Source organism: Erinaceus europaeus, chromosome 3 (genome assembly GCF_950295315.1).
Source record: "Erinaceus europaeus chromosome 3, mEriEur2.1, whole genome shotgun sequence".
Classification (NCBI taxonomy): domain Eukaryota; kingdom Metazoa; phylum Chordata; class Mammalia; order Eulipotyphla; family Erinaceidae; genus Erinaceus; species Erinaceus europaeus.
In genome coordinates, this window is record NC_080164.1 from 33,413,825 (window position 1) to 33,439,140 (window position 25,316).

The following is a 25,316-nucleotide window of genomic DNA, read 5'->3' on the forward strand; positions in this document are numbered from 1 at the left end:
CTTTACATGGTTCTGCTCATTTATAATCTTCAAGATAGTGAGAATTCCTTGAGTGTATAGTTATAAATGCAGATGCATATGAAGCTAAACTATAACTTTATGTAATTGTATAACAATTCTATCTTAGAAAATAATACTTTTCATTACATTATAACCTTCTGGCTAAAAGTTTGGGGGGGTTGTGTGGTATTATCATAAAAATGTATAAACTTCTCAGAAAGCCTTATATACTCAGACCTGAAATAGGATTTATCTTCGTGTTTTAGGATACTTACCGACGGAGACAGATGCAGAGGACAATTACTCGGCAGATGTCCTTTGATCTTACAAAACTGCTGGTGACAGAGGACTGGTTCAGTGACATAAGCCCTCAGACCATGAGAAGATTACTTAATATTGTTTCTGTGACAGGTGACTTTTGTTTCTCACTGTATTGTGGTAGAAAATAAACTTTAATGGTGGCAATGAAGGGCCAGGAGATAGCTCAATATTAAAGCACAGAACTTACTGGAGCTCCCAGAGGTCCCTAGTTCAATTTCTAGCAGTGCCTCATGCTGAGCTGTATGGTGCTCTGGTCCCTCTGTCTCGCTCATACATATAAAGATAAATTAAAACAACAGAAAGAATCTATTATGGCTTGTACTGGTGAATACCTGTTTTGTTTCTTCTTACGTTGCTGGGCTTCACCACTTCAAGTGGACTTTTTCCAGGTAGAAAGAGACAGAGGGAGAGAGGGAAAGATACTACAGCACCAAAGCTTCCTCCAGTGGTAAGGACTAGACTCAAAGCTGTGTTGCAGACATGCCAAAACAGGTACACTATCTAGGTACATGATCTTCCAGCCCAGAATACCAGTTTTATTTGCTCTAATTTTATCAAGTGAAACCAGTCTTAATTTTGATAACAAAAGTTAGCTATCATCTATACATTACTATTTTAAAATATGACAATATAAAAACACTTTATATTATCTCAGTTAATTTTTTTACTTGTATAAAGATAATACATTTATTCTGATTTGCATAACAGGATAATTTGTGTTACTATGCCATTTGTTTTCAAAATGTTTACTTTTAAAAAATTCTCTTATATAGGAGTCTATATATTTTGTCCCACTTTTCAGAGACAAAGAAAATCTAGTCATGATAGCATAATTTGTGCATATGAACGAACATATTTGCTGAGAGTTGCCGAGATTTTCCTGTTAATATGGGAAGAACTGGGTTGTGTGTACGGGGTAATATATATACCTCTTGATGTAGGTGAAGAGTTAACTCATATTTGAACCATAACAACTAGATAGAATAATCTAAGTATAAACTAAACTGATGATGATGAAGTAGATGATGCCTAAAATTAAAAAGAATGATGTCAGCGTTCAGAATTCCCATGAAATCAAGAAAAAATTGGAGGTGGCTCATCTGTTAGGGTGTGTATAGTACCATGCACAAAGTGCTTTGAGCCTTGACACCATACAGGAGGTGAGGAATTGTTGTAATTTAACTTAAAAAGGGGTTGGTTGGTTAGGGCTGCTGCTGCGTATACAAGAATTCACAGTGGGGAGCTAAGAACTGGTTTAAGCAATACAAGGTTTATTAGGGTGAAACAGGTAAAAGGCAAAATAAGCAGTTAAGAGTACGCTAGGGTGGTCTGGGAGGTGGTGCAGTGGATAAAGCATTGGACTTTCAAGCAAGAGTACGCTAGGTCCATAAAGTCTGAGTATAGTTATCAAAAGTTTAGTCCCCCAGAAGATAAACAATTATCAGCTCTGGTAAAGGTTGCTCATGGCTGTAGAGGGGTCTATAGTTTACCAGCTAGCAGAGTCACACGTGTTCAATTCCCAGGAGAAGTAGCCATGGCGGATGGATGCCTGGAGTACCTCCCGTCGAGATGCTTCTGGCCAGGAGAAGAAGCAGCAGCCAAAAAGAGAGAGAGACTTCTGGCTGGCTGTACTTTTAATTCTATCCTGCCCACCCACAATGCTTTGTACACCAGCACAGACTGGATCTGCCCATAGTCCACCATGCACCTGCACAGATCACTGCATACTCTGTTGCCAAGGCTGACGTTAGCACTCTGTGGGGACTTCCATCCATGGTTGCCAGTATACTGCGTCACCACAAGGAATTATGAAACAGTGCTGTGCTGACTTACCCTCTCTCTTTCCCCTTTCTGTCTCCATCTGAAATAAAGAGGGAATAAGAAAAAAATTATGACCATTCAAGGATCTCTGTTCGATCCCCCGGCTCTCTACCTGCAGGGTGTTTGCTTTGTGAGCAGTGAAGCAGGTCTGCAAGTGTCTGTCTTACTCACTCCCTCCCTATCTCTCTCTCCTCTCTCAGTTTCTGTCCTATCCAATAAAGTTGGAAAAATGGCTTCCAGGAGCTGTGGATTCATAGTGCCAGCACTGAGCCCCAGTGATAACCCTGGAAGCAAAAAAAATTGATGAAATAATGAAACACAATTTATTCTTAAGATTGAGGATTAAAACTATCTACATGTAAGCATGCCCATGCCCAGTGGTAAAACACTGAATTAGAGTCCTTAGAAGATCCCAGTGATAGTTTCAAAATACATATAATTGAAGGACTGGGCAGTGTTGCACCTGGTAGAATGTACATGTTATAATTCACAAAGACTCAGGTTTAAGCCCCCATCCCCACTTGCAGGGGCTATATTTCACAAATGGTGAAGCAGTGCTACTGGTGTTTCTCTTTGTTCCCTTCTGTCTCCCCCCCCTCAGATTTTTTCTCTCACTATCTACAAAATGTACAGTAAAATAAAAATTTAAAAAATGCATAATTATTTACACAGGATACCCGTGGATACGTAAGTATACATAAAAGTGAAAGTATACAGGATTGTCCATTTCACCTTAATAAAACAAGAATGGGGACTTGGGCGGTACTGCAGCCGGTTAAGCGCAAGTGGCTCAAAGCGCAAGGACCGCTGTAAAGATCCCGGTTCGAGCCCCTGACTCCCCACCTGCAGGGGAATTGCTTCACAAGCGGTGAAGCAGGTCTGCAGGTGTCTCTCTTTGTCTCCTCCTCTCTCCATTTCTCTCTGTCCTATCCAACGACGATGACAGCAATAGCAACAACAACTACAACTAGGGTAACAAAAGGGAATAAATAAATAAATACTTAACAAAAAAATAAGAATGGACTGACATAGTTAGATTTATTTAAAGTTTACCAATAGACTTAGCACCCCATTATGGAGGCATTAATATTCTTCTTTATGATTGTTAGCAGCATTTAAACTGTCTGACACACAGTCTGAATGACTTCTTCCTGCATGTGTGTGGTCAATGCTACACACCAAAACTTACTTTAGAATTAAATAGGATTATGATTAATACCTAGATGCTTTGTAGTACATCACTTTTTCTGGATTATAGATAGATTATATTATATGATAATATATATTATAGATGTTAGGTTTGAATCCGTGTTGTACATTGAATGGGAAATTTTAAAGATTTAAAGTCACACTGTTCGTGACTATCCTGAGTGTTTTGCTTAATGTATTATCACACTTCTGTTAATTCAAAAATTGTTTTTCTACTCCTTAAAGGGAGATTACTGAGAGCCAATCAGATTAGTTTCAACTGGGACAGGCTTGCCAGCTGGATCAACTTGACTGAGCAGTGGCCTTACCGTACTTCATGGCTCATATTGTATTTGGAAGAGACTGAAGGTATTCCAGATCAGATGACATTGAAAACCATCTATGAAAGGTACTTTGTGTCACATCTTTATACTTAACATTTTCTTAAATTCAGTTGACATTTCAGAAAAAAGTTAATGCACACAAAGCAAAATAATATAAGATAGCATGTGTGAAATATACACTTTGGGAATTAGTCATTTTCATGAATTTTATTATGATTTTGGAGTTGTATTAACACAGGTATATATGCCATCATGTAGAACCTACAGCTTTATTTGTAGAAAAGAGTATATATTTCTTTTTTTCTGAATGACCTAAGTGCTTTGGTAATTATGCTATAGTTTATATCGTGCATAAAATGTTTACATCAAATTTTGTAAATCTTGAGTAATTTTTTCTTAAAAGATGTATCAATCTATATTTTTCCATTCCCAGTTTGATAAGCATATATTACTTAATATTTCCTTACTAGTTTTAGAATTGTAGTTGGTTGAATTAATTAGCCTACAGATATATGCTCTTCTATACTTTGCTGTTTAATTTATTCTAAACCAAATCAGTTGTTTAAACTGTGTTCTCTGTTAAGTAGTTGTTCCAGTAGGTGGCAGTGATACATAATTACTCTTAGGTATGTGGAGTAGTGGCACTAAATTGCACTTTGATATTTTAGAAGTCTTATTTTGAGACCCTCAATGGGCTTTTCCCTTGGTTGTATGGTGAAATATTGTTTCATTTCATGAATAAATATTTTTATCACTGTAGGTGCTATGTAATCATGAATGTTTGTAAGATGGGCCTCGTTTTATTAAATAGTTAAAATTTAACTTTTTACAAGTGGTAGCTGCTTGATGAATAACTCACACAATATGATGAGGCTTATTTTTCATGTGTAATGTTTTTACATAAAGTTCTAATATACAGGTAGTCCTTTAATACTTTTTATTCATGAGAAATTATCATTATTTGTATATAAATATACTATGTCAGAGAAAGCAGCTTTATGAATTGTAACCTGAATGAATTATTTCAGTCTGTCTATATTGTTATTCTAGAGTAATTGAGTTGGTTTCAGGAAATCTGAAAACTTGGCAACAGGATACTAGGTTGGCTTATCAGGATGCACTGTTCATTAGTGTTTTAATAATTGGAATCTAGAAGTAAAGATACTTCATTTCAGGTTCTTAGAAGAATGAAGGTAGTCCATCAGTGAAACTAAGTGTCATTAGAATTTGTAGCTCTCGAGTTAGTGAGTTATTCAGGTGAAATCACATATGTTTTTTAAATGCCCAGTGTCTTAATTTCTTTTTTGCCACATGGATTATTGCTGGGGCTTGAGACTTACATGACTAGTTCAACACTGCTTTTGCTCCTAGTAGCCACTCTTTCTTTCTGCCTCTCTCTCTTTCTTTCTCTTTTTTTAAATTTCTTTATTGGGGAATTTGTACATGCATAACATTTCCCAGTTTTCCATATAACAATACAACCCCCACTAGGTCTTCTGTCATCCTTTTTGGACCTGTACTCTCCCTCCCACCCACCCCAGAGTCTTTTACTTTAAGTGCAATACATCAATTCCAGTTCAGGTTCTATTTGTGTTTTCTCTTCTGATCTTGTTTTTCAATTTCTACCAGAGGGTGAGATCATCCCATATTCATCCTTCTGTTTCTGACTTATTTTACTTAACATGATTTTTTTCAAGGTCCATCCAAGATCTGCTAACAATGGTGAAGTCGCCATTTTTAATAGCTGAGTAGTATTCTGTTGTGTATATATACCACAACTTGGGCAGCCACACATCTGTTGTTGGACACCTGGGTTGCTTCCAGGTTTTGGCTATCACAAATTGTGCTGCTAAGAATATATGTGTACACAGATCTTTTTGGATGGGTGTGTTGAGTCCCTTAGGATATATCCCCAGGAGAGAAATTGCAGAATCATAGGGTAGGTCTATTTCTAGCCTTCTGAGAGTTCTCCAAAGGGTTGGACCAATTTACATTCCCACCAGCAGTGCAAGAGGGTTCCTTTGACCCCACAACCTTTCCAGCATTTGCTGGTGTTACCTTTTCTGATGTGTGACATTCTTACAGGAGTGAAGGGGTATTTCATTGTTGTCTTGATTTGCATTTCTCTGACAACCAAAGACTTGGAGCATTTTTTCATGTGTTTCTCAGCCTTTTGGATCTCTTCTGTGGTGAATATTCTGTCCATGTCCTCTCCCCATTTTTGGATGGGGTTATTTGATTTCTTGTTGTTGAGTTTGTCAACCTCTTATATATACTGGTTATTAGCCTCTTGTCTGATGTATGGCATGTAAAGATCTTCTCCCATTCTGTGAGGTGTCTCTTTGTTTAGGTAGTGGTTTCTTTTGCTGTGTAGAAGCTTTTTAATTTGATGTAGTCCCATAGATTTATGCTTGCCTTAGTCTTTTTTGTAGTTGGATTCATTTCATTGAAGATGTCTTTAAAATTGTGGAAAAGAGTTCTGCCAATATTTTCCTCTAAGTATTTGATAGTTTGTGGTCTAGCATCCAAGTCCCTGATCCACTTGGAATTTACTTTTGTATTTGGTGAAATATAGTGGTCCAGTTTCATTCTTCTACATTGTCGGGTTGTGTCTTGGGGGAGAGAACTTGACCAGAGCCAACCTGGCCTGCTGCTTACTCAGCGATGCAGGAGAGGAACCAGGAACTGAGCAGCTGAGCGGGAACGCAATGCAGTGCCTTTATTGATCAGAGAAAGTGCCTTAATATCTTCTGAAATGGAGGTGGTAGTACGGAAAAGGAAATGGCTGGGGTGGGGGGAGAGAAGGAAAGAGCGAGAAGGTAGCAAGCTTCCATCTAACCAGTGGGGATTAAACCAATAGCCTGCAGGCAGGGCGGGTCTCAGGCAAAACAATGATTATGTAAATAGACCACAGCATCAAGCAGTGCAGGGGACCTGGCGTAATGACCAACACTACATGTTAAAACCCATTTTTTCCAACACCGTTTGTTGAAAAGACTCTGCTTTCCCCATTAAATAGTCTGGGCACCTTTGTCAAAGATTAGATGTCCATAGGTGTGGAGGCTTACTTCTGGGCTTTCAATTCTATTCCACTGGTCAGTGTGTCTATTCATGTTTCAGTGCCAAGCAGTTTTGATTACAGTGGCCCTGTAATACAATTTGAGATCTGGGAGTGTGATGCCTCCAGTTCTGTTCTTTCTTCTCAAGATTGTTTTGGCAATTATAGGTCTTTTCTCGTTCCAGATAAACATTTGTAACATTTGTCCTATTTTCCTAAAAATATGGTTGGGATCTTGATGGGGATAGCACTAAATTTGTAGATGGCTCTGGGTAGTATATTCATTTTGATGATGATAATTCTCCCAACCCATGAACATGGACTATCTTTCCACTTCTTTGTGTCTTTTTCAATTTCTTTGAGTAGTGACTCATAATTTTCAGTATACAAGTCTTTCACTTCTTTGGTTAGGATTATTCCTAGATATGTTATGTTTTTGTTGCTATAGTAAAAGGAATTGATTTCTGGATTTCAGTTTCTTCTAATTTAGTGTTTGCATAGAGGAATGCCACTGACTTTTGAATGTTAATTTTGTAGCCTGACACCTTACTGTATTGCCTGATGATTTCTAAGAGCTTCTTGCTGGATTCCTTAGGTATTTTTATGGATACTATGTCATCTGCAAATAGGGAGAGTTGACTTCTTCTCTTCCAGTCTGTATGCCTTTAATTCTTTGCTCCTGCCTGATTGCTATGGCAAGAACTTCCAACACTGTTGAATAGTAATGGTGATAGTGGGCAGCCATGTCTCATACCTGATCTTGCTAACTCTGTCTTCAGCCTCATTTATTCTATTCTCTCTCCCCTCTACTGTTTTGTGGAGTTCATCTATTTTGTTACCCTGTCCTGATACTGTTTTAGCTCATTCAACTAGTTGTGTTCTTAGCTCAGCTATTTCAGCTTTCAGCTCTCTAATAACCTTGAGATAATTAGTGTTTTCTTCCAGAGTCTCATTTGTTGTTTCTGCATTTCTGATGACAATTCTTTCAAACTCTTTCCTCACTCCTGTGACTATTTCCTTAACTAGTGTTTGGATGTTGACCTCATTATTTGTGCTTCAACCTTTGGGGCGCTTTTAGCTGGACTCTTGTTCTAGTTCATTTTTCCAATATTTCTTGTTGGTTTAACCATTTTATATACTATGTTATGAGTTCCGTCTCTCAGTACTTTTCAAATTACTGATCAGGTCTTGCCTGGATTGACTAGTGTTTAAGTAGGGTAATTAAAGGTTCACAGTTGTGGAAATTGACAGTTGTTTCAATATTATTTTAACCCCTGAGTTGGAGCATAGTGCCTTAAAATCCTCTTTTGTTCTTTTTCTTCCCTGTAGGCTATGGGAGCCTGAGGGCTTTTAAACTATAAGTAGGCTTCTTAGCTTAATCCCTCACTCCTGACCAAGAGATAAAGCAAGGTTAGGCAGAGATAATCCAGTGGTTAATGCAAAGAGACTCTCAGAGTCCCACCACTAGGCCACTGAGTTATAGATCTTCTCCTGAGTTTCCTGGTTAGTTTTCTGTCCCTTGATGTCAGCACAGGGCCTCCCCCCTGCTGTTCCAGCTTCTGAGGGCAGTAGCAATGGAGACTCACAGTTACATTTGGTGAGTCTCAGTGGAATCATCTCCTCTCTTCAGCTGTCTTTTTGTTGGTGAAAGAGACTGGAGGTGGTATTCAACTGGTCAACTGCCTGACTGTTACCAGCCACCTAATGTCTCCCTAGGTTCCTCTCTGTCCAGGAGCCACACATATTTGCACTGGTGATTTGGTGAGTTCCTAAACTCATTCTAGTCCTATTTTGTTTAGGTTCCAGATGATCTCCTTTGGTATTCCTAGTTGACCCCAGAGAGGAGAGGAGAGAAACACTGCTACTGCTGCTCCATAGCCCTGCCTCTGGAAGTGTCCCCTAAACTAGTATAATATTTTAGACTTCAGCACTTGGTGTACCTGCCATTTATGATGGGTTTTTTTTAGGGTTGTATTGAGATTTTTTTTTAACTTTGTCCTGTAGGCATAGAAGTTATACAAAGAATATTTTATATTCTGAGGAAGAGGAAAAGTCATTGTAGTGTCTTTGGAAATTCATTAAGATCATGACTTAAAATTCAGTAAGACAGTTTGAAATAAGTTATGGGAAGTCAATTTAAACAACATAATGAAAAACCTTATATTGAAATAGTTTTGAATAATTTAGATGACTGTTTCTTTTTAATAGTAGTTGAGTTCTTTGAGACTATTGCTTCTTATTTGAAGGAAATAAAAAAATTATCCACAGCAGATAAAAAGCAGCAGTCTATAATTGATAATCATTTATTTTATTAAAGAAATCTAATTTGGTAAAAACAATCAGAAAATTGTATTTTAACTTGTAGTAAAATTTATATTTTTAATCCATAAAAAGCCTCATTTATTTTTATAGAGATTTGATGACACATCTGCTTGCTTTATTCAGCTGAAAAAGAAAGTGTTGGTTCTTGGTGTTTGATGAAATTGCTTTGTTAAATTATTTTCTAAATTGTTCAACTTTTAACAAATGACATTTGATACTAATACTGGAAATCAATTTCAGCTAATTAAGTAGATCCCTCTATAAACCATTGGAACATTAAGATGACATACTGTTCATTCAAGATTATTTTAATTGGTACAATTATTGTAATTTTCTTGCAATTATGTGTTGAGCTGAAAGCTTTTGTCTAGATCATTTGAGAGTTTTTTGTTAACATACATTTAGTAAGAAAAAAGGGAATAAAATAAAACACTGTAGATAAAGATTTTCTGTCTACTTTTTATTACAGCATTTTAGACAACCTTTGAAGTATGTTAGTAGAAACTGTATTTCTGGCATTTTCAGTCAGCATTTAAAGCAGTGATCAAGATTTTTAAAGGATTAATTTAAATAGTTTTCATGAAAATATTTTAAAATCTATTTTGACACTGTTCAAGTAATCTATTATTCAGGATGTATACGGTCAGAGTAGTTTCATGATAATGCTACTGCCATATTTTATCCTGGTACTATATTTTGATTTTTAAAAGCACATGGATTCATTTTGATTGAACCTCAGAATGGTAACTATTTTATAGTTCATTGAAATAGAATAGTTAGGGGGCCAGGTCGGGTGGTTGTGCACCTGGTTGAACACGTTACAATGCACAGGGACCCAAGTTCGAGCCTCCGGCTGCCCCCTGTAGGAAGAAAGCAGGAAGAAAGCTTTGGAAGTGGTAAAGCAGTGTTGCATGTGCCTCTCTGCCTTTCTTTCTCTCTCTCTATCACAACCTTCCCTCTCAATTTCTGGCTGTCTCTTTCCAATCAATAAATAAATATAAAAAAATTTAAAAAAGAATAGCTGTTCCTGTATGGATGCTATAAATTTCTAATTTATGAAATCCTAAATTCAGTATCTTTAAATTATTCAAGTGGTGGTGTTTCTGTGGGTTTTTTGTTTTGTTTTGTTTTGGTTTTGTTTTTTTACCAGAGCACTGCTCAGCTCTGGTTTATGGTGGTGCAGGGCATTGAACCTGGAACTTTGGAGCCTCAGGCATAAGAGTCTCTTTGCATAGCCTTTATGCTATCTCGATATTCAATGCTTTCATAAGTTTAATTTTATCATTTCTAATAATCTCAGTTCTCTCAGCTGTCACTAACCTCCTTCCTCATTCTCTCGTTTTTTGGTGGTTATTAGTGCCCCTCCTCGTTATATGGTAGAGATTACATATAGGCTTGATTCTTTCGTACTAAAGTTGTGAATTTGGCTTGAAAAGTTGGACACTAATTACTTTAGCTTTGTGAAGTTGTTTCATCTTCTTTATAGTGTGAAGCATACCCCCTATCATCTTCCTTTAGGTTTTGAGATCCTATAAATATTTTGCAGGCACTATTCATGTATACAGCTTTGGCTACATACATACACACACACACACACACACACACACACACACACACGTGTACACACACACACTTGAATCTTTATGAAAATATATCTTTTTGACATGATGTGACTTTTCTGTTGCTACTGGCATTTTTACCATTCAGTATTTATTAAATTACTCTCTCTCTCTCTCTCTTTTTTTTTTTTTTTTAACCAGAGCACTGTTCAGCTCTGGCTTATGGTGGTGCGGGGGATTGAACCTGGGACTTTGGAGCCTCAGGCATAAGAGTCTGTTTGCATAACCATTATGCTATCTACCTTCCATTACTCTCTTATCTTTAATTATTTTCTCTATCTTTATTCCCCAAACCACTGGTCCTTAATGTATATGTAATATACTTTGTTCAGTGTTGCTTTATTATTATTTTTTTTCTTTTTAATATCATTTTCATCGAGGGAGTTGATAGCTTACAGTATAGTCATTGACACACGAGTACAATTTTATTAAACACTAGGACCCAAAAGTTATTTTCCACCCTTTTGTCCCCCTTCCTGCCCCAGACTTTGGTGCAATATACCATGCCCAGTCTAAGTTTCACTTTGTGCTCTCCCTCCCTGCACCTATTTATTAAGTTCTGCTTCTAGGTGACATCATTTGGTATTGTCCTTCTTCTTTTGGCTTATCTCACTTAACAAAATGTCTTCACTTTTTGTCCTAGATGATGTAAAGAAGATGACTTCATTTTTTTTTTTTACAGATGAATAGTATTCCGTTGTGTGTATATCTTTAGACATCTGGGTTGATTCCAGGTTTTGGTTATTAAAAACTGTGCAGTTATGAACATAGGTATACACAGATCTCTTTTGATAGGTATTATTATTGTTTTAGTAAATCCTCAGGAGAGAAGTTACTGGGTCGTAGAGTAAGTCCATTTCTAGTCTCCTGAGAAGTCTCATATATTGTAGGGTGTCTTTCTGTTCAGGTGGGGGTACCGTTTGCTGTTTTCAGTTTTATGTTGTCCTATTGATTTATTTATTATTTATTTATTTATTTTAATTCCCAAAGTACTGCTCAACTTTGTTTTTTTTATTTTTTTTTCTTTACTGGGGGATTCATGTTTTACAGTTGACAATAAATACAATAGTTTGTACATGTATAACATTTCTCATTTTTCCACACAACAGTACAACCCCCACTTGGTCCTTTGCCATCCTGTTCCAGGACCTGAACTCCCCTCAAACCCCACCACAGAATCTTTTACTTTGGTGCAATACACCAACTCCAGTCCAAGTTCTGCTTAGTTTTCTCTTCTGATCTTGTTTTTCAACTTCCTGCCTGTGACAGTATTGCTCTATTTTACCAACAATTTTATTCTTTTATTAAAATAATCTTGTTTGCAAAATCATGAGATAATTCTCATAGAAGAAACTAGGCAGGTTTGTGTTAAAAAAAAAAATCTAAAACCAAAGTCATGTGTTAACACAGTTCAAAATAAATACCACTAATAGATATGCCAGACTTAACTAAAGATGGGTGCCTCAAATGATGAACAGAGATGCCTATAACCTGATGTAATGTTGATAATTGAACATGAATTTCTGGTTGTGCATTATTTCTATCTTTGAGGAAATTAATTTGAAAATCTAGATTCCGAAAGGTAAATAAAGGTGAGAAGTAAAAATTTTAGTTCACTTTGATATATCTATAAATCATGTCTACTTTTCCTTGTTTTGAGAAAACATGAAATTTTATTAAATTAGACATGTTTGACAGTTGATCTTACTTATATATTATTTATATATTTTGCTAACAGTTTGTTTTTTTATTATTTATTTTTATCAGGCATGTAGCAATAATAAAATGACAAAGCCAAAAATTATGAGAGAAATTAATGGGAAAAAGTTTAAGTTCATTTTTTTATTCAGAAAATATTTTTGGGTAGGGATAGATAGTATAATGGTTAAGCAAAGAGACTCTCATGCCTGAGACTCCAAAGTTCCAAGTTCAGTCCCCTGCACTACCATAAGCCAGAGATAAGCAGTGCTCCAGTCCCAGAGAGAGAGAGATAAGGGGAGACATGTTTGGATGAAGTAATAAGGGCATGTATGGCTTGGAGGGAAAGAGAGGAATGGACACAAATGTAGGCAAATAGAGATGATGGTTAACCCATGTCTGCAACCTTGGGAGAACTGTAGTGGGCTGTAATGGAGGGATCAGGGGTTCAGAACTCTGGTGGTGGAAAAGGTGTTGACCCTGTTGTACCCTGTTGACATGTAATTTTGTAAATTCATATTGAATCACTAATAAAAAAATAAATGGAGAGCTGTAAAAAAAATACAAATAGGACGGGTGTAAATGGTTTAACGGTTGTGCAAAGAGACTCTCATGCCTGATGCTCTGAAGTCCCAGGTTCAATCCCCTGCACCATCATAAGCCAGGCTGAACAGTGCTCTGGTAAAAAATAAGTAAACAAACAAACAAGCATATATTTTAATACCTATTATTGGCGAGGCACTGCCCTACGAGTGTCAACATACTTATGGGCAAAACATACAGATCTTTGCTCAGAGTGATTTACTCAAGCAAGAAATGACAGTCTTAAACAGATTCTATAATACTAGCTGTGCAGCAGGTTAAGAGGTAGCAAATGCTGTGGGAAAAAATATAAAGTAGAACAGAGTTAACAACTGGAGGAGTGCAGGTTTCATAGGAGGTTAAGGATAGGCTAAGTGGAATGCTGGGTGAGGAATTAAAGCAAATGAAAGGACTCACCAAACATATAGCTAGGAAAAACTTTTCTGTGTAGAATAAACAGTTTGTTCAAAGGTCCTAAGGCCAAAGAGTACCTGGAGTGTTTGAAGACCACCAAACAGGGAAGTTGTATACTTTGAAGGGGCCAGCTGGGGGTCCAGGGCATGAAGGAGATAAAGTATAGCGGGGTTTTGGAAGAACATTGCAAGGACTTTAACTTTGACCCTGGGTAAAATGAAGATCCATTGAAGAAATGGCATATATACATGTCCTGAAGTACCTATTATTGGGTTGTATCAGTGCGAATTGGTTTTAACTTAGTAATACTGTTGATAAAAGGGCTATGAATTCTCATATTTTGAGAATTCAGTATTGAGAAGGTCATAGGATGAGCATTGTTTAGAAAATAGGAGTGACACTCCATGAATATGAGAGAACTAAGGAATGAATATCATGCTCTATAGCTTTTCGTAGTGTACTGAAAGTAGCTAGATATTCTAAAATCTTTAAGAATGTATACAGTTCATTTCATCCTGTCTCCTATTGTAATAGTTTCTTGCTTTTTATGGTCATTTTACTCTCTTTTCTAGTAAAGTGATGAATTGACTTGCCTACTTATGAAGTCATTTAAAAATGTATCCTTTTTTGGACTTGCTTTCTACATAGCCCTCCCCTTACCCCCAACTCATATTTAAATCCTTAATTTAAACGAAAAGGGACAGGGCAGTGGCTCATTCAGTTGAGTGCAGACATTACCATGCAAACATTACAAGGACCTGGGTTGATTCCCTTACTCCCCACTTGCAGTGGGAACTTCTCATGAATGGTGAGGCAGGTCTGCAGGTATCTACCATTCTCTCTCCCTGTCTATCTCCTCCTTCCTTTTCAATTTCTCTCTGCCTTATCAAACAGAGAGAGAGAGAGAGAGAGAAAGGACTGATAGGTGTAGAGAGCAACTAATGAGTTGCTTATAGAATACTACTGAAATTGATTTGTGAATAATATAAAATAGAAATGATGGTTATTGCATATAATATTGATCTCTCAGAATAAAAAGAAATAATCGATAAAAATTCTCTTAAATAGGAGTCAGATTTATACTGGAGTTCCAAATAATATTAACTTGACCTTCTAATTCCTTCTTCTCTTTTTTTGATTTTTACCTTTTCCACCTTTTTTTTTTTTTAAATTTTATTAGTGACTTAGTACTGATTTACAGAATTCTAAGATACCAGGGGTATCATTCTGTACCATTCCCACCACCAGAGTTCCATACCCTCACTTTCTCCATTGGAAGCTACAGCAGTTCTCTCAAGGATGCAGACATAGGTTGATTACCTTTTCCACAACTAGCTGACTATATTTGCTCCCCCCCCCCCTTTTTTTCCTTATATGATCCCGCCTTTGCCTCCTTTCTAAGTCACTCCTGTACCATTACTTCTGAATGGTCCTCCTTTCTTCCTATTTTCTCTCTGGGTCCAGATGGAGTTGGAGTTCAGAGCCCTGTGGTCACCTTTCCCCATCATTTCTTCCCCTCTGGGAGTATGGATCAAAATTCTTTTTAGGGTGCAGAAGGTGGGAGGTGTGGTTTCTGTAATTGCTTCTCTGCTGGTATGGATGTTGGCAGGTTGATCCATACCCCCAGCCTGTTTCTTTCTTTTTTTTTAAAATTTTTTATTTAAGAAAGGATTAATTAACAAAAACATAAGGTAGGGGGGTACAACTCCACACAATTCCCACCACCCAATCTCCATAACCCACCCCCTCCCATGATAGCTTTCCCATTCTCTAGCCCTCTGGGAGCATGGACCCAGGGTCGTTGAGAGTTGCAGAAGGTAGAAGGTCTGGCTTCTGTAATTGCTTCCCCGCTGAACATGGGCGTTGACTGGTCGGTCCATACTCCCAGTCTGCCTCTTTCTTTCCCTAGTCAGGTGTGTCTCTGGGGAAGCTGAGCTCCAGGACACATTGGTGGGGTCTCAATCCAGGGAAGCCTGGCCAGCATCCTGGTGGCATCTGGAACCTGGTGATTGAAAAGAGAGTTAACATACGAAGCCAAACAATTTGTTGAGCAATCATGGATCCCAAGCTTGGAATAGTGGAGAGGAAGTGTTAGGGAGGTACTCACTGCAAACTCTAGTGTACTTCTGCTTTCAGGTATATATTTTGCAGTGGTTTATGGGTACGTGTGAACATAAGCTCTCTCTCACAGAAACTGGTGTATATCTAGGTTATGGGACTTTGTTAGAAAGTGAACTACCTGAGATGAAATTAGAGTGTACTATAAAAGGAAAGGTCTCACCCGAGTAATGAAGCTGAAGGGTTGTCATTCCACACGTGAAGTCTCTGGACACAGTCTGAGGTGAAGCATGTTGAGGTGGCAATCGTTGCGTTGGTTAGATTGTGGTCGGCGGATGCAATATTATTTGGTTTGGATTGGGAGATGCATACGGGAAAGTGGGCCCTATCCAAGGGTTCCACCCCAGCCTGTTTCTATCTTCCCTAATGGGGTAGTGTTCTAGAGAGGTGAGGGATACATTGGTGAGGTCATCTGCCCAGGGAAGTCAGGATGGGATCATATCTGCAACTTGGTGGATAAAAGGTAGTAAGATATAAAGCATGACAAAATGATTAATGAACAGGAACCAAAAAGTAGGAATAGAGCAGATGAGAATAGAGATCTTAGGGTGGTAAGAAGAAGTTTATCTTAGGTATGTTCCTAGGGGCCCTTGACTTATGTTGTTTTTGCTTGAGTTTGATAGCTAACATGGAGGCATACAAAAATATTGTCTGGGAAAATGGTGTCAAAGTTGAGACTAGGGCTAGAAAGCTGGATTAGGTCCAAGAGTAGCTCACAAACTTAAAGAAAATCTATGAATTAAATTAACTGTTTACCCCATCCACCTGACCCAGGGCCCGTATATATTCATATATAAATATGAATATATTTCATACAGGAGCCTGTGTAACCTTTAAGTCCTGCTCAATCTGAGCTCGCAGTTCACGGTCACAGTTGGGAACATTCTAGGCTGCACTTATTTCAGGACCAGTCTTCCTCCAGTGGCAGGGCAGGATGACCCAGCCTCCCTTCGGAGAGTAGGGTAGACCCGACCATTATACTTTATAGGGAGGACAAGTTTCTTTAGTGGCCCATGAGAGAACTTATGATGACATTCCTGATGGGAGTGGCCAGTGATTACACCTGTATTCTATTCTGTTCCATCCTACCTTCCTCCATTTCATTCTTCTGGTCTCATTGACCTTAAATGTCATTCATTTAAATGTCACTCAGGAAGCCTTGTAACCAGGTATACCCCATTCTCCAATATTATTAGATGTGTCCATTACATACTGGTATAGTTCTTCATAACCTTAGTTTCCCTTTTAATTAATATGTGCACTGTTATATATATTTGTTTCTTGAACTAGATCATAAACCCCATGAACTGTAACTTCTTTAAACCTTGATGAAGTCATTGCATCTAAACATTGTTGGTACAGAGTAAGTAGTAGTGGGTATTTCTGAAAGAAAATATGCTGATGACATTTGGATTAAGGAAGGTGATAAACAAGAAAGCCACATTTTATCTTGAAGAGCATGCTGTCTACACAGGCACTGTTCTTTGGTTCTAACAGCGGATTAAATGTTCACATGCCAGTCTATCCCTGAGTCAGACATATGATAAAAATTCTCAGTCTATACAGATTAAATGGTGGTGTTTTTTTTTAATCAGTCAATATCTAGTGGTTTCTTTTTGTTTCTTTTTAGTTTTTTATTTTATTTATAAAAAAGGAAACATTGACAAAAACATAGGTTAAGAGGGGTACAACTCCACACAATTCCCACCACCAGAACTCTGTATCCCATCCCCTCCCCTGATGGTTCACTTCCTAACACAGTCCCAAAACCTAGATATAGACCAGGTCCCGTGTGAGATAGAGCATATGTTCGCATGTATCCATAAATTAGGGCAAAATATATACCTGAAAGCAAAAGTGCACAATAGTCTGCAGTGAGTCAGTATAAAGTTCATAGTGAAATAGTGTCTACTTAGACATAGATACCCTCCTCACCTACCTAGTGGTTTCTGTCTTTCATCAGGTGATACTAAAATTAAAGCAGTAGGCTCAGAGACTTCTCACTGCAACTTTAAGCTCAGCTACATTTCTAAGATAAATATTTTCACATTTATAATCCTTTTATGAATGCCTTGGTTTGGTTGAGTTACTTCATATCAACACCTTTTACACAGGTCCTTCCCACTTCAGTATCTACTTATAGACTGTGGTCACTATTGTTTTTTAAATATTGTATGTGTTAGCTGACTCCATTTTTGGTATATTAAATAAACATTTTGATTGTGCTCATTATGAAAAATATTCATGAAGTTTATTATATGCTGGGTACATACTAATAGTAACAGCTAATATGACATGGGCCCTCAACGTGCTATCCACATGGAAATGAGGCCCTTTACCTAGATAATTTCACAAAATACTTATTACTCTAGGAAGTAAGGAGTCAGAGTTATTTGAGAACACACAGCTGTAATTGTTGGGAGCTTCCCCAGCTTTATTTCTGGGATAGAAAGGAGCCTATCTATAACTACATAGCCAAACAGCTGGGCAATAGGTCTGAAACATTAGACATGTAGAACTAGACAACTTTATATTCCCATATATAGTTCATTTAGTTTCAAATGAATATTTAGTATTATCTCATGTATTAATGGGAATTTTTCCAGAGTACTGAATTTATCTTCTCTACTCAAAAGAAACCAAAAAAAAAAAACAAAAAACTTCTTACCAAGTTATGTGAAACTCCAAATAATGCACCATTTAAGCTTTCACATTTTTATTTACACTGAGTGGATTTAATTTTTTAGGTAACTTTTTTGTAACTTTTGTTTTAATGGAATAAAATTAATTTTAGTATTTATTTATTTCATGAGAGAGGCAAGAGCACCACACTGAAATGCAGTGCTGAGGATCAAACCCAAGGTCTCATGTATTATACTGACTTCTGTCTGCTGAGTCATTTACACTGATGGTGCTATTTTTAATACTTTATGTTAATATAGAACAAAGAAGGAATTTAAATGTTTTAAATTGTGTACTTTTAATTTCTACATTAAAAAGTATGGTAGTTAAGGTTATTTGAAAATAGAAATAGCAAAATTAGTTTCTCTGCAATGTGTTTTTAAAATGTAAAAAAAAAAGGAGCTGGGTGGTGGCATACCTGGTTAAGTGCACGTTACAATGCACAAGGACCTGGGTTTGAGCCCCCAGTCCCCACCTGCAGGAGGAAAGCTTTGTGAGTGGCAAAGCAGTGCTGTATGTGTTTCTCTTTCTCTCTCCCTCTCTGCCACCCCTCCCCTCTCGATTTCTGGCTGTCTCTATCAAATAATAAAGATAAAAATTAAAAAATATAAAATATAAAAGATTATTATGCAAGGCTAAAGTTATTTTATAAATACAATGAGTAATATTTCTGTTTACATTAAGAAATTAATCTGATATTTGAGGATTCAGATTTTCAAAGATAAATAATATTCAGTAAGGCTTTAGAGTATAGGTAGAGGGTTTTTATTCTTTATTTTCAACAGAAGTTTGTGATTTCAGAATTTAAAACTAAAGTATTTATTTATTTATTTATTCCCTTTTGTTGCCGTTGTGGTTTTGTTGTTGTTATTGATGTTGTCGTTGTTGGATAGGACCAATAGAAATGGAGAGAGGAGGGGAAGACAGAGCTGGGAGAGAAAGGTAGACACCGCACACCTGCTTCACCTCTTGTGAAATGACTCCCCTGCAGGAGGGGAGCCAGGGGCTCCAACCAGGATCCTTACTCAGGTACTTGCACTTTGTGCCATGTGCGCTTAACCGGCTGCTCTACCACCCGATTCCCAATTAAAATATTTTTAAGGTTCTTCAAAATGTAAGAATAAGGACTTTATATGGCAGTGTATATATGCACAATAAATATAGTGATGTAAAAAGACTGCAATATACAACAAATTGCCAGCTAGTTGAAGTGCTCAGATAAAGTCAGTTGCTGTTGAAAAGCAGTGTTGAGTGCCTTCAGGTTGCAATATCCAGCAGGCCCACAAGATGGGAGTATTTCACTAGAAACATTAACAATTTCAGCCAAGAAATCATTTTGCATTCCCATTTTCATAGCAGGGGAAAAAGAAAAACCCATGAGAGAAAACACTGAGTAGAGTATTCTAAACACTAAAGTTCAATTTCCATTTCTATTTTTTTTTAAAACAAGTAGTTTCATAGAACATGTTTTTGATCGTTTTGTTGGGAGGGAAAAGTTAATAGTTTACAGCACTGGTGTTGAGTCAGTAATACCATATGTATTTTAAATTTACTGGTAATTTTTCTCCAAAAATTACTTCAAATTAACATGGGTGGGGGATTATATATACCACAACTTGCTCAGCCACTCATCTGTTGTTGGACACCTGGGTTGCTTCCAGGTTTTGGCTATTACAAATTGTGCTGCTAAAAACATATGTGTACACAGATCTTTTTGGATGGGTGTGTTGGATTCCTTAGTATATAGCCCCAGAGAGGAATTGCAGGATCATAGGGTAGGTCCATTTCTAGCCTTCTGAGAGTTCTCCAGATTGTTCTTCAAAGGGTTGGACCAATTTACATTACCACCAGCAGTGCAAGAGGGTTCCTTTGACCTGACAACCTTTCCAGAATTTGCTGCTGATACCTTACTAATGTATTACAGTCTCACAGGCATGATGTGGTATCTCACTGTTGTCTTTATTTGCATTTCTCTGACAATCAAAGACTTGGAGCATTTTTTCATGTGTTTCTCAGCCTTTTGGATCTCTTCTGTGGTGAATATTCTGTCCATGTGCTCTCCCCATTTTTGGATGGGGTTATTTGTTTTCTTGTTGAGATTTACAAGTTATTTATATATATATATATACTGGTTATTAGCCTCTTGTCTGATGTATGGCATGTAAAGATCATCTCCCATTCTGTGAGGTGTCTCTTTGTTTGGGTAGTGGTTTCTTTTGCTGTGTAGAAGCTTTTTAATTTGATGTAGTCCCATAGGTTTATGTTTGCCTTAGTCTTCTTTGTAATTGGATTCATTTCATTGAAGATATCTTTAAAATTTATGTGGAAAAGAGTTCTGTCAATATTTTCCTCTAAGTATCTGAACATTTATGGTCTAACATCCAAGTCCTTGATCCACTTGGAATTTACTTTTGTATTTGGTGAAATACAGTGGTTCAGTTTCATTCTTCTGCATGTTTCAACCCATGTTTTCCAATACCATTTGTTGAAGAGACTTTGCTTTCCCCATTTAATAGTGTGGGCACCTTTGTCGAAGATTAGATGTCCATAGGTGTGGGGGCTTACTTCTGGGCTCTCAATTCTATACCACTGGTCGGTATGTCTTTTCATGTTCCAGTACCAAGCAGTTTTAATGACAATGACCCTGTAATACAATTTGAGATCTGGGAGTATGATGCCTCCAATTCTGTTCTTTCTTCTCAAGATTGTTTTGGCAATTCTAGGTCTTTTCTGTTTACAGATAAACATTTGTAGTATTTGTCCTATTCTCCTAAAAAATGTGGTTGGGATCTTGATGGGGATAGCATTAAATTTGTATATAGCTCTGTGTAGTATATTCATTTTGATGATGTTAATTCTTCCAACCCATGAACATGGAAGATCTTTTCACTTCTTTATGTCTTTATCAATTTCCTTGAGTAGTGACTCATAATTTACAGTATACAAGTCTTTCACTTCTTTGGTTTATTCCTAGATATTTTATTGTTTTTGCTGCTATAGTAAAGGGAATTGATTTTTGGATTTCAGTTTCTTCTAACCTAGTGTTTACATAGAGGAATGCCACTGACTTTTGAATGTTAATTTTGTAGCCTGACACCTTACTGTATTGCCTGATGATTTCTAAGAGCTTCTTGCTGGATTCCTTAGGTTTTTCTATGTATACTATCATGTCATCTGCAAATAGGGAGAGTTTGCTTTCTTCTCTTCCATTCTGTATGCCTTTAATTCCTTGCTCCTGCCTGATTGCTATGGCAAGAACTTCCAACACTGTGTTGAATAGTAATGGTGATAGTGGGCAGCCCTGTCTAGTACCTGATCTGAGGAGAAATGCTTCCAGTTTGTCACCATTGAGTATGATGTTGGCTGTAGGTTTGCTATATATAGACTCCACTATCTTTAGGAATTTCCCATCTATTCCCATTTTTGTGGTGTTTTGTTCATAAAGGGATGTTGTATTTTGTCAAAGGATTTCTCTATATCTATTGATAGGACCATGTGGTTTTTGATCTTGCTTTTATTGATGTAGTGTATCATGCTGATTGATTTATGTATATAAAGCCAACCTTGCATTCCTGGGATAAATGCCACTTGGTCATGATGAACAATCTTTTTAATATACTGCTGTATCCGGTTGGTTAGAATTTTGTTCAGTATTTTAGCATCTATGTTCATCAGGGATATTAGGCTGCAGCTTTCTTTTTTGGTTGTGTCCCTGTCTGCTTTTGGTATCAAAGTGATATTGGGGGGAGTATTCCAGTGTCTTCAATCTTCTGGAAGACTTTTAAAAGTAGAGGTATTAGTTCTTCTTTAAAGGTTTTGTAGAATTCATTTGTACAACTATTTGGTCCAGGACTTTTATTTTTGGGAAAGTGTTTGATAACCATTTCAATTTCACTAGCTGTGATGGGCCTGTTCATGTTATCTAGTTCCCCTTTACTTAATTTTGGAAGTTCTAGGAAATCCATTTTGTTCAGGTTCTCTAGCTTGGTGGCATATAGTTGTTCATATAAGTCTCACATGATCTGTTAAATTTCTGTGGTGTTTCTTGTGATATTGCCTCTTTCATTTACAATCCAATTTATTTGGGTCTTCTCCCTTTTTTGTTTGTGACTCTGGCTAAAGGTTTGCCGATTTTGTTCACTCTTTCGAAGAACCAACATTTACTTTTGTTGATCTTTTGAATGGTTTTATTTTCAATATTATTTGTTTCTGCCCTAACTTTAGTGATTTCTGTCCTTCTGGTTGCTTTAGGGTTCCATCTTTCTTCTTCTAATTCTTCTTCTTCTTCTTCTTCTTCTTCTTCTTCTTCTTCTATTTCTTCTTATTCTTCTTCTTTTTCCCCTTCCCCTTCCCCTCCTCCTCCTCCTTGTTCTTCTTCAAGATGTGCAATCAGGCTGTTTATTTGTGCTTTTTCTTGTTTCCTAATGTGTGCTTGTATGGCTATGAACTTCCCTCTCAGTACTGCCTTAGCTGTGTCCCAAATACTTTGATAGCTTGTGTCTTCATTTTCATTGAACTCTCGAAACATTTTTATTTCTTCCTTGATTTCCTCTTTGACCCAGAGGTTGTTAAGAAGTGTACTGTTGAGCTTCCACATTTTGAGACTGTTACTAATCTTTTGTTGATTGTTAAGTGTTAGTTTCATTCCACTGTGGTCTGAGAAGATGCTTGGGATGATTTCAGTGCTCTTGAATTGGCTGATGCTGTCTTTGTGGTCTAACATATGGTCTATCCTTGAGAATGACCCATGTGGATTTGAGTAAAATGTCTATTCCAGTTTCTTGGGATGAATGACTCTGAAAATGTCCAATAGTTCTAGTTTATCTATCTCCTCATTTAGCTCCATTATGTCTTTATTGATTTTCTGCCTGGATGATCTGTCAAGTTGAGAGAGTGGGGTGTTGAAGTCCCCTACTATGATTGTGTTACTGTTAATATATTGCTGTAGCTCCTTCAGTAGAAGTTTGATGTATTTAGATGGCTTCTCATTGGGTGCATAGATGTTAATAATTGTTAAGTCCTCTTGATTGACTGATCCTCTGAGCATTAAGTAGTGTCCATTCTTATCTTTTTTAATCTTATCTATTTTAAAGTCTATCATGTCAGATATGAGAATAGCTGTTCCTGCCCTTTTTTGCGGGCCATTGGCTTATATGATAGTTTTCCATCCTTTAACTTTAAGTCTGTGTTTGTCTTGTTGAGTTAGAGGTGGGTTTCCTGTAGACAGCATATTGTTGGGTTGTGTTTTCTGATCCATCTTCCTACTCTGTGTCTTTTAATAGGTGAATTCAGGCCATTGAAATTTATTGATATCAAAGATTAAAGATATTTTAACGCCATTCTTGTAGAGTTTTAGAGTGTTTTGATATATGTCCTATTTGTGGTGGTCTGGTTGTTTATAGGAGACCTTTCAGAACTTCTTTCAGGGCAGGCTTGGTGATAGTGGATTCCTTCAACTGTTGCTTGTCTGAGAAGGTTTTGATGCCTCCATCTAGTCTGAATGACAGTCTAGCAGGATATAGTATTCTTGGCTGAAAGCCTTTCTCCTTGAGCACTCGATAGATATCTTGCCATTCTCTTCTGGCCTGTAGTGCTTGTGTGGAGAAGTCTGCTGGTAGACTTATGGATTTTCCTCTGTAGGTGACTCTTTGTTTTTCTCTTGCAGCCTTCAGGATCCTTTCTTTATCTTTATTCCTTTCCATTCTAAATATGATGTGCCTTGGTGTCTTTAAGTCTGGGTTAATTCTGTTTGTGACCCTCTGGGCTTCTTGAACCTTTATGTCTTTGATGTTGTCTAGACTAGAGAAGTTCTCAGCTATTATGTCTTAAAGAATGCTTTCTTCCCCTCCCTCTCTTTCTTCCTCTGGTAAGCCAATAATGCATATATTGTTTCTTTTGAAGTCATCCCATAGGTCTCTGTTGTTCTTTTCAATATCTCCCTAATCTCTTTTTGAGATCTCTTCATTTTTAGTTGTCTCTAATTCGTCCTTGATCTTGCTAATTCTGTCTTCAGCCTCATTGATTCTATTCTCTCTCCCCTCTACTGTTTTCTGGAGTTCATCTATTTGGTTACCCTGTTCTGATACTGTTTTAGCTTCTTCAGCTAGTTGTGTTCTTAGCTCAGTTATTTCTGCTTTCAGCTTGAAGCTTTTTTAAACTTGAGATAATTAGTGTTTTCTTTCAGAGTCTCATTTATTGTTTCTACATTTCTGATGACAATTCTTTCAAACTCTTTCCTCACTCCTGTGATTATTTCCTTAACTAGTGTTTGGATGCTGACCTCATTATTTTGTGTTTCACCCTTTGTGGGGCTTTTAGCTGAACTTTTGTCCTGGTTCATTTCGTAGCCTTTAATATTTCCTTCTTTTGCTTTAGCTGTAGCAAGGAAAATTTTTTCTATTTTTCTGACTCCTTAGGCTAATGTTCTTGGAGGTAACATAGAACCATTATCAGGTACTTTAATAAGAATATTAGTTGTAGTTAAAAGTTGTATAATATATCAAAGGTGGGATCAAAAGGAAGTTTTTAAGACAAATTCATATATATTAAAGGGAGTGTCTTAAACTGGTAGCCTAAGCCTGCATTTGAGGAACTAGAAAAATAACACACTTAGAAAATTTCAAAGTTAGCACAAAGAAGAAAATAATAGAGTGATATAAGTAAACTAGAAAATAGAATAATAGTGAGAATTGATGGAGCCAAAGGTTGTTTCTTTGTAAACAGCAACAAAATTGATCAACATTTTTATCAGAGTCACAGAAAAATTAAACGCACAAATAACTGAATTTAGGAAGTGGATGCATTAACACCAGCCTTTGAAAATAAAGACTGAAAAATGCTTAATAGATGCAGAAAAGGTGATTGACAAAATTCAATACCCTCTCATGATTAAAAACACTCAAAAAAACTTTAAGTGAAAGGGAAGTTACTATGCATGATGTAGAGTATTTATGGAGAACCCTTGACTAACATTATTCTCAGTGATGTCAGACTACAACCTCCTCCCTAAGTTCAGAACAATATAAGAATGTCTGATACTTTGTGCCCCCCCAAAAGTCATAAGTTAATGTCTACCTCCCTTCTTCCTCCCTGGAGAGAATTTAGCAAGTAGGGCACATGCCTTGCCATGTGTATAATCCAAATTGAATG

General features: G+C 37.0%; 1 protein-coding gene across 9 annotated transcripts in view; it reads left to right on the forward strand.

Annotated features, from left to right (window-relative positions):
* Positions 1–25,316, forward strand: part of KIDINS220 (kinase D interacting substrate 220) — a 129,256-nt gene that overhangs the window by 65,641 nt on the left and 38,299 nt on the right. For all 9 annotated transcript variants that reach the window (XM_060187026.1, XM_016187766.2, XM_060187023.1 and 6 more), the window contains exons 20-21: positions 267–411; positions 3,577–3,739. In XM_060187026.1, the coding sequence (XP_060043009.1) occupies positions 267–411; positions 3,577–3,739 (308 nt within the window). The remainder of the gene's footprint in view (positions 1–266; positions 412–3,576; positions 3,740–25,316) is intronic.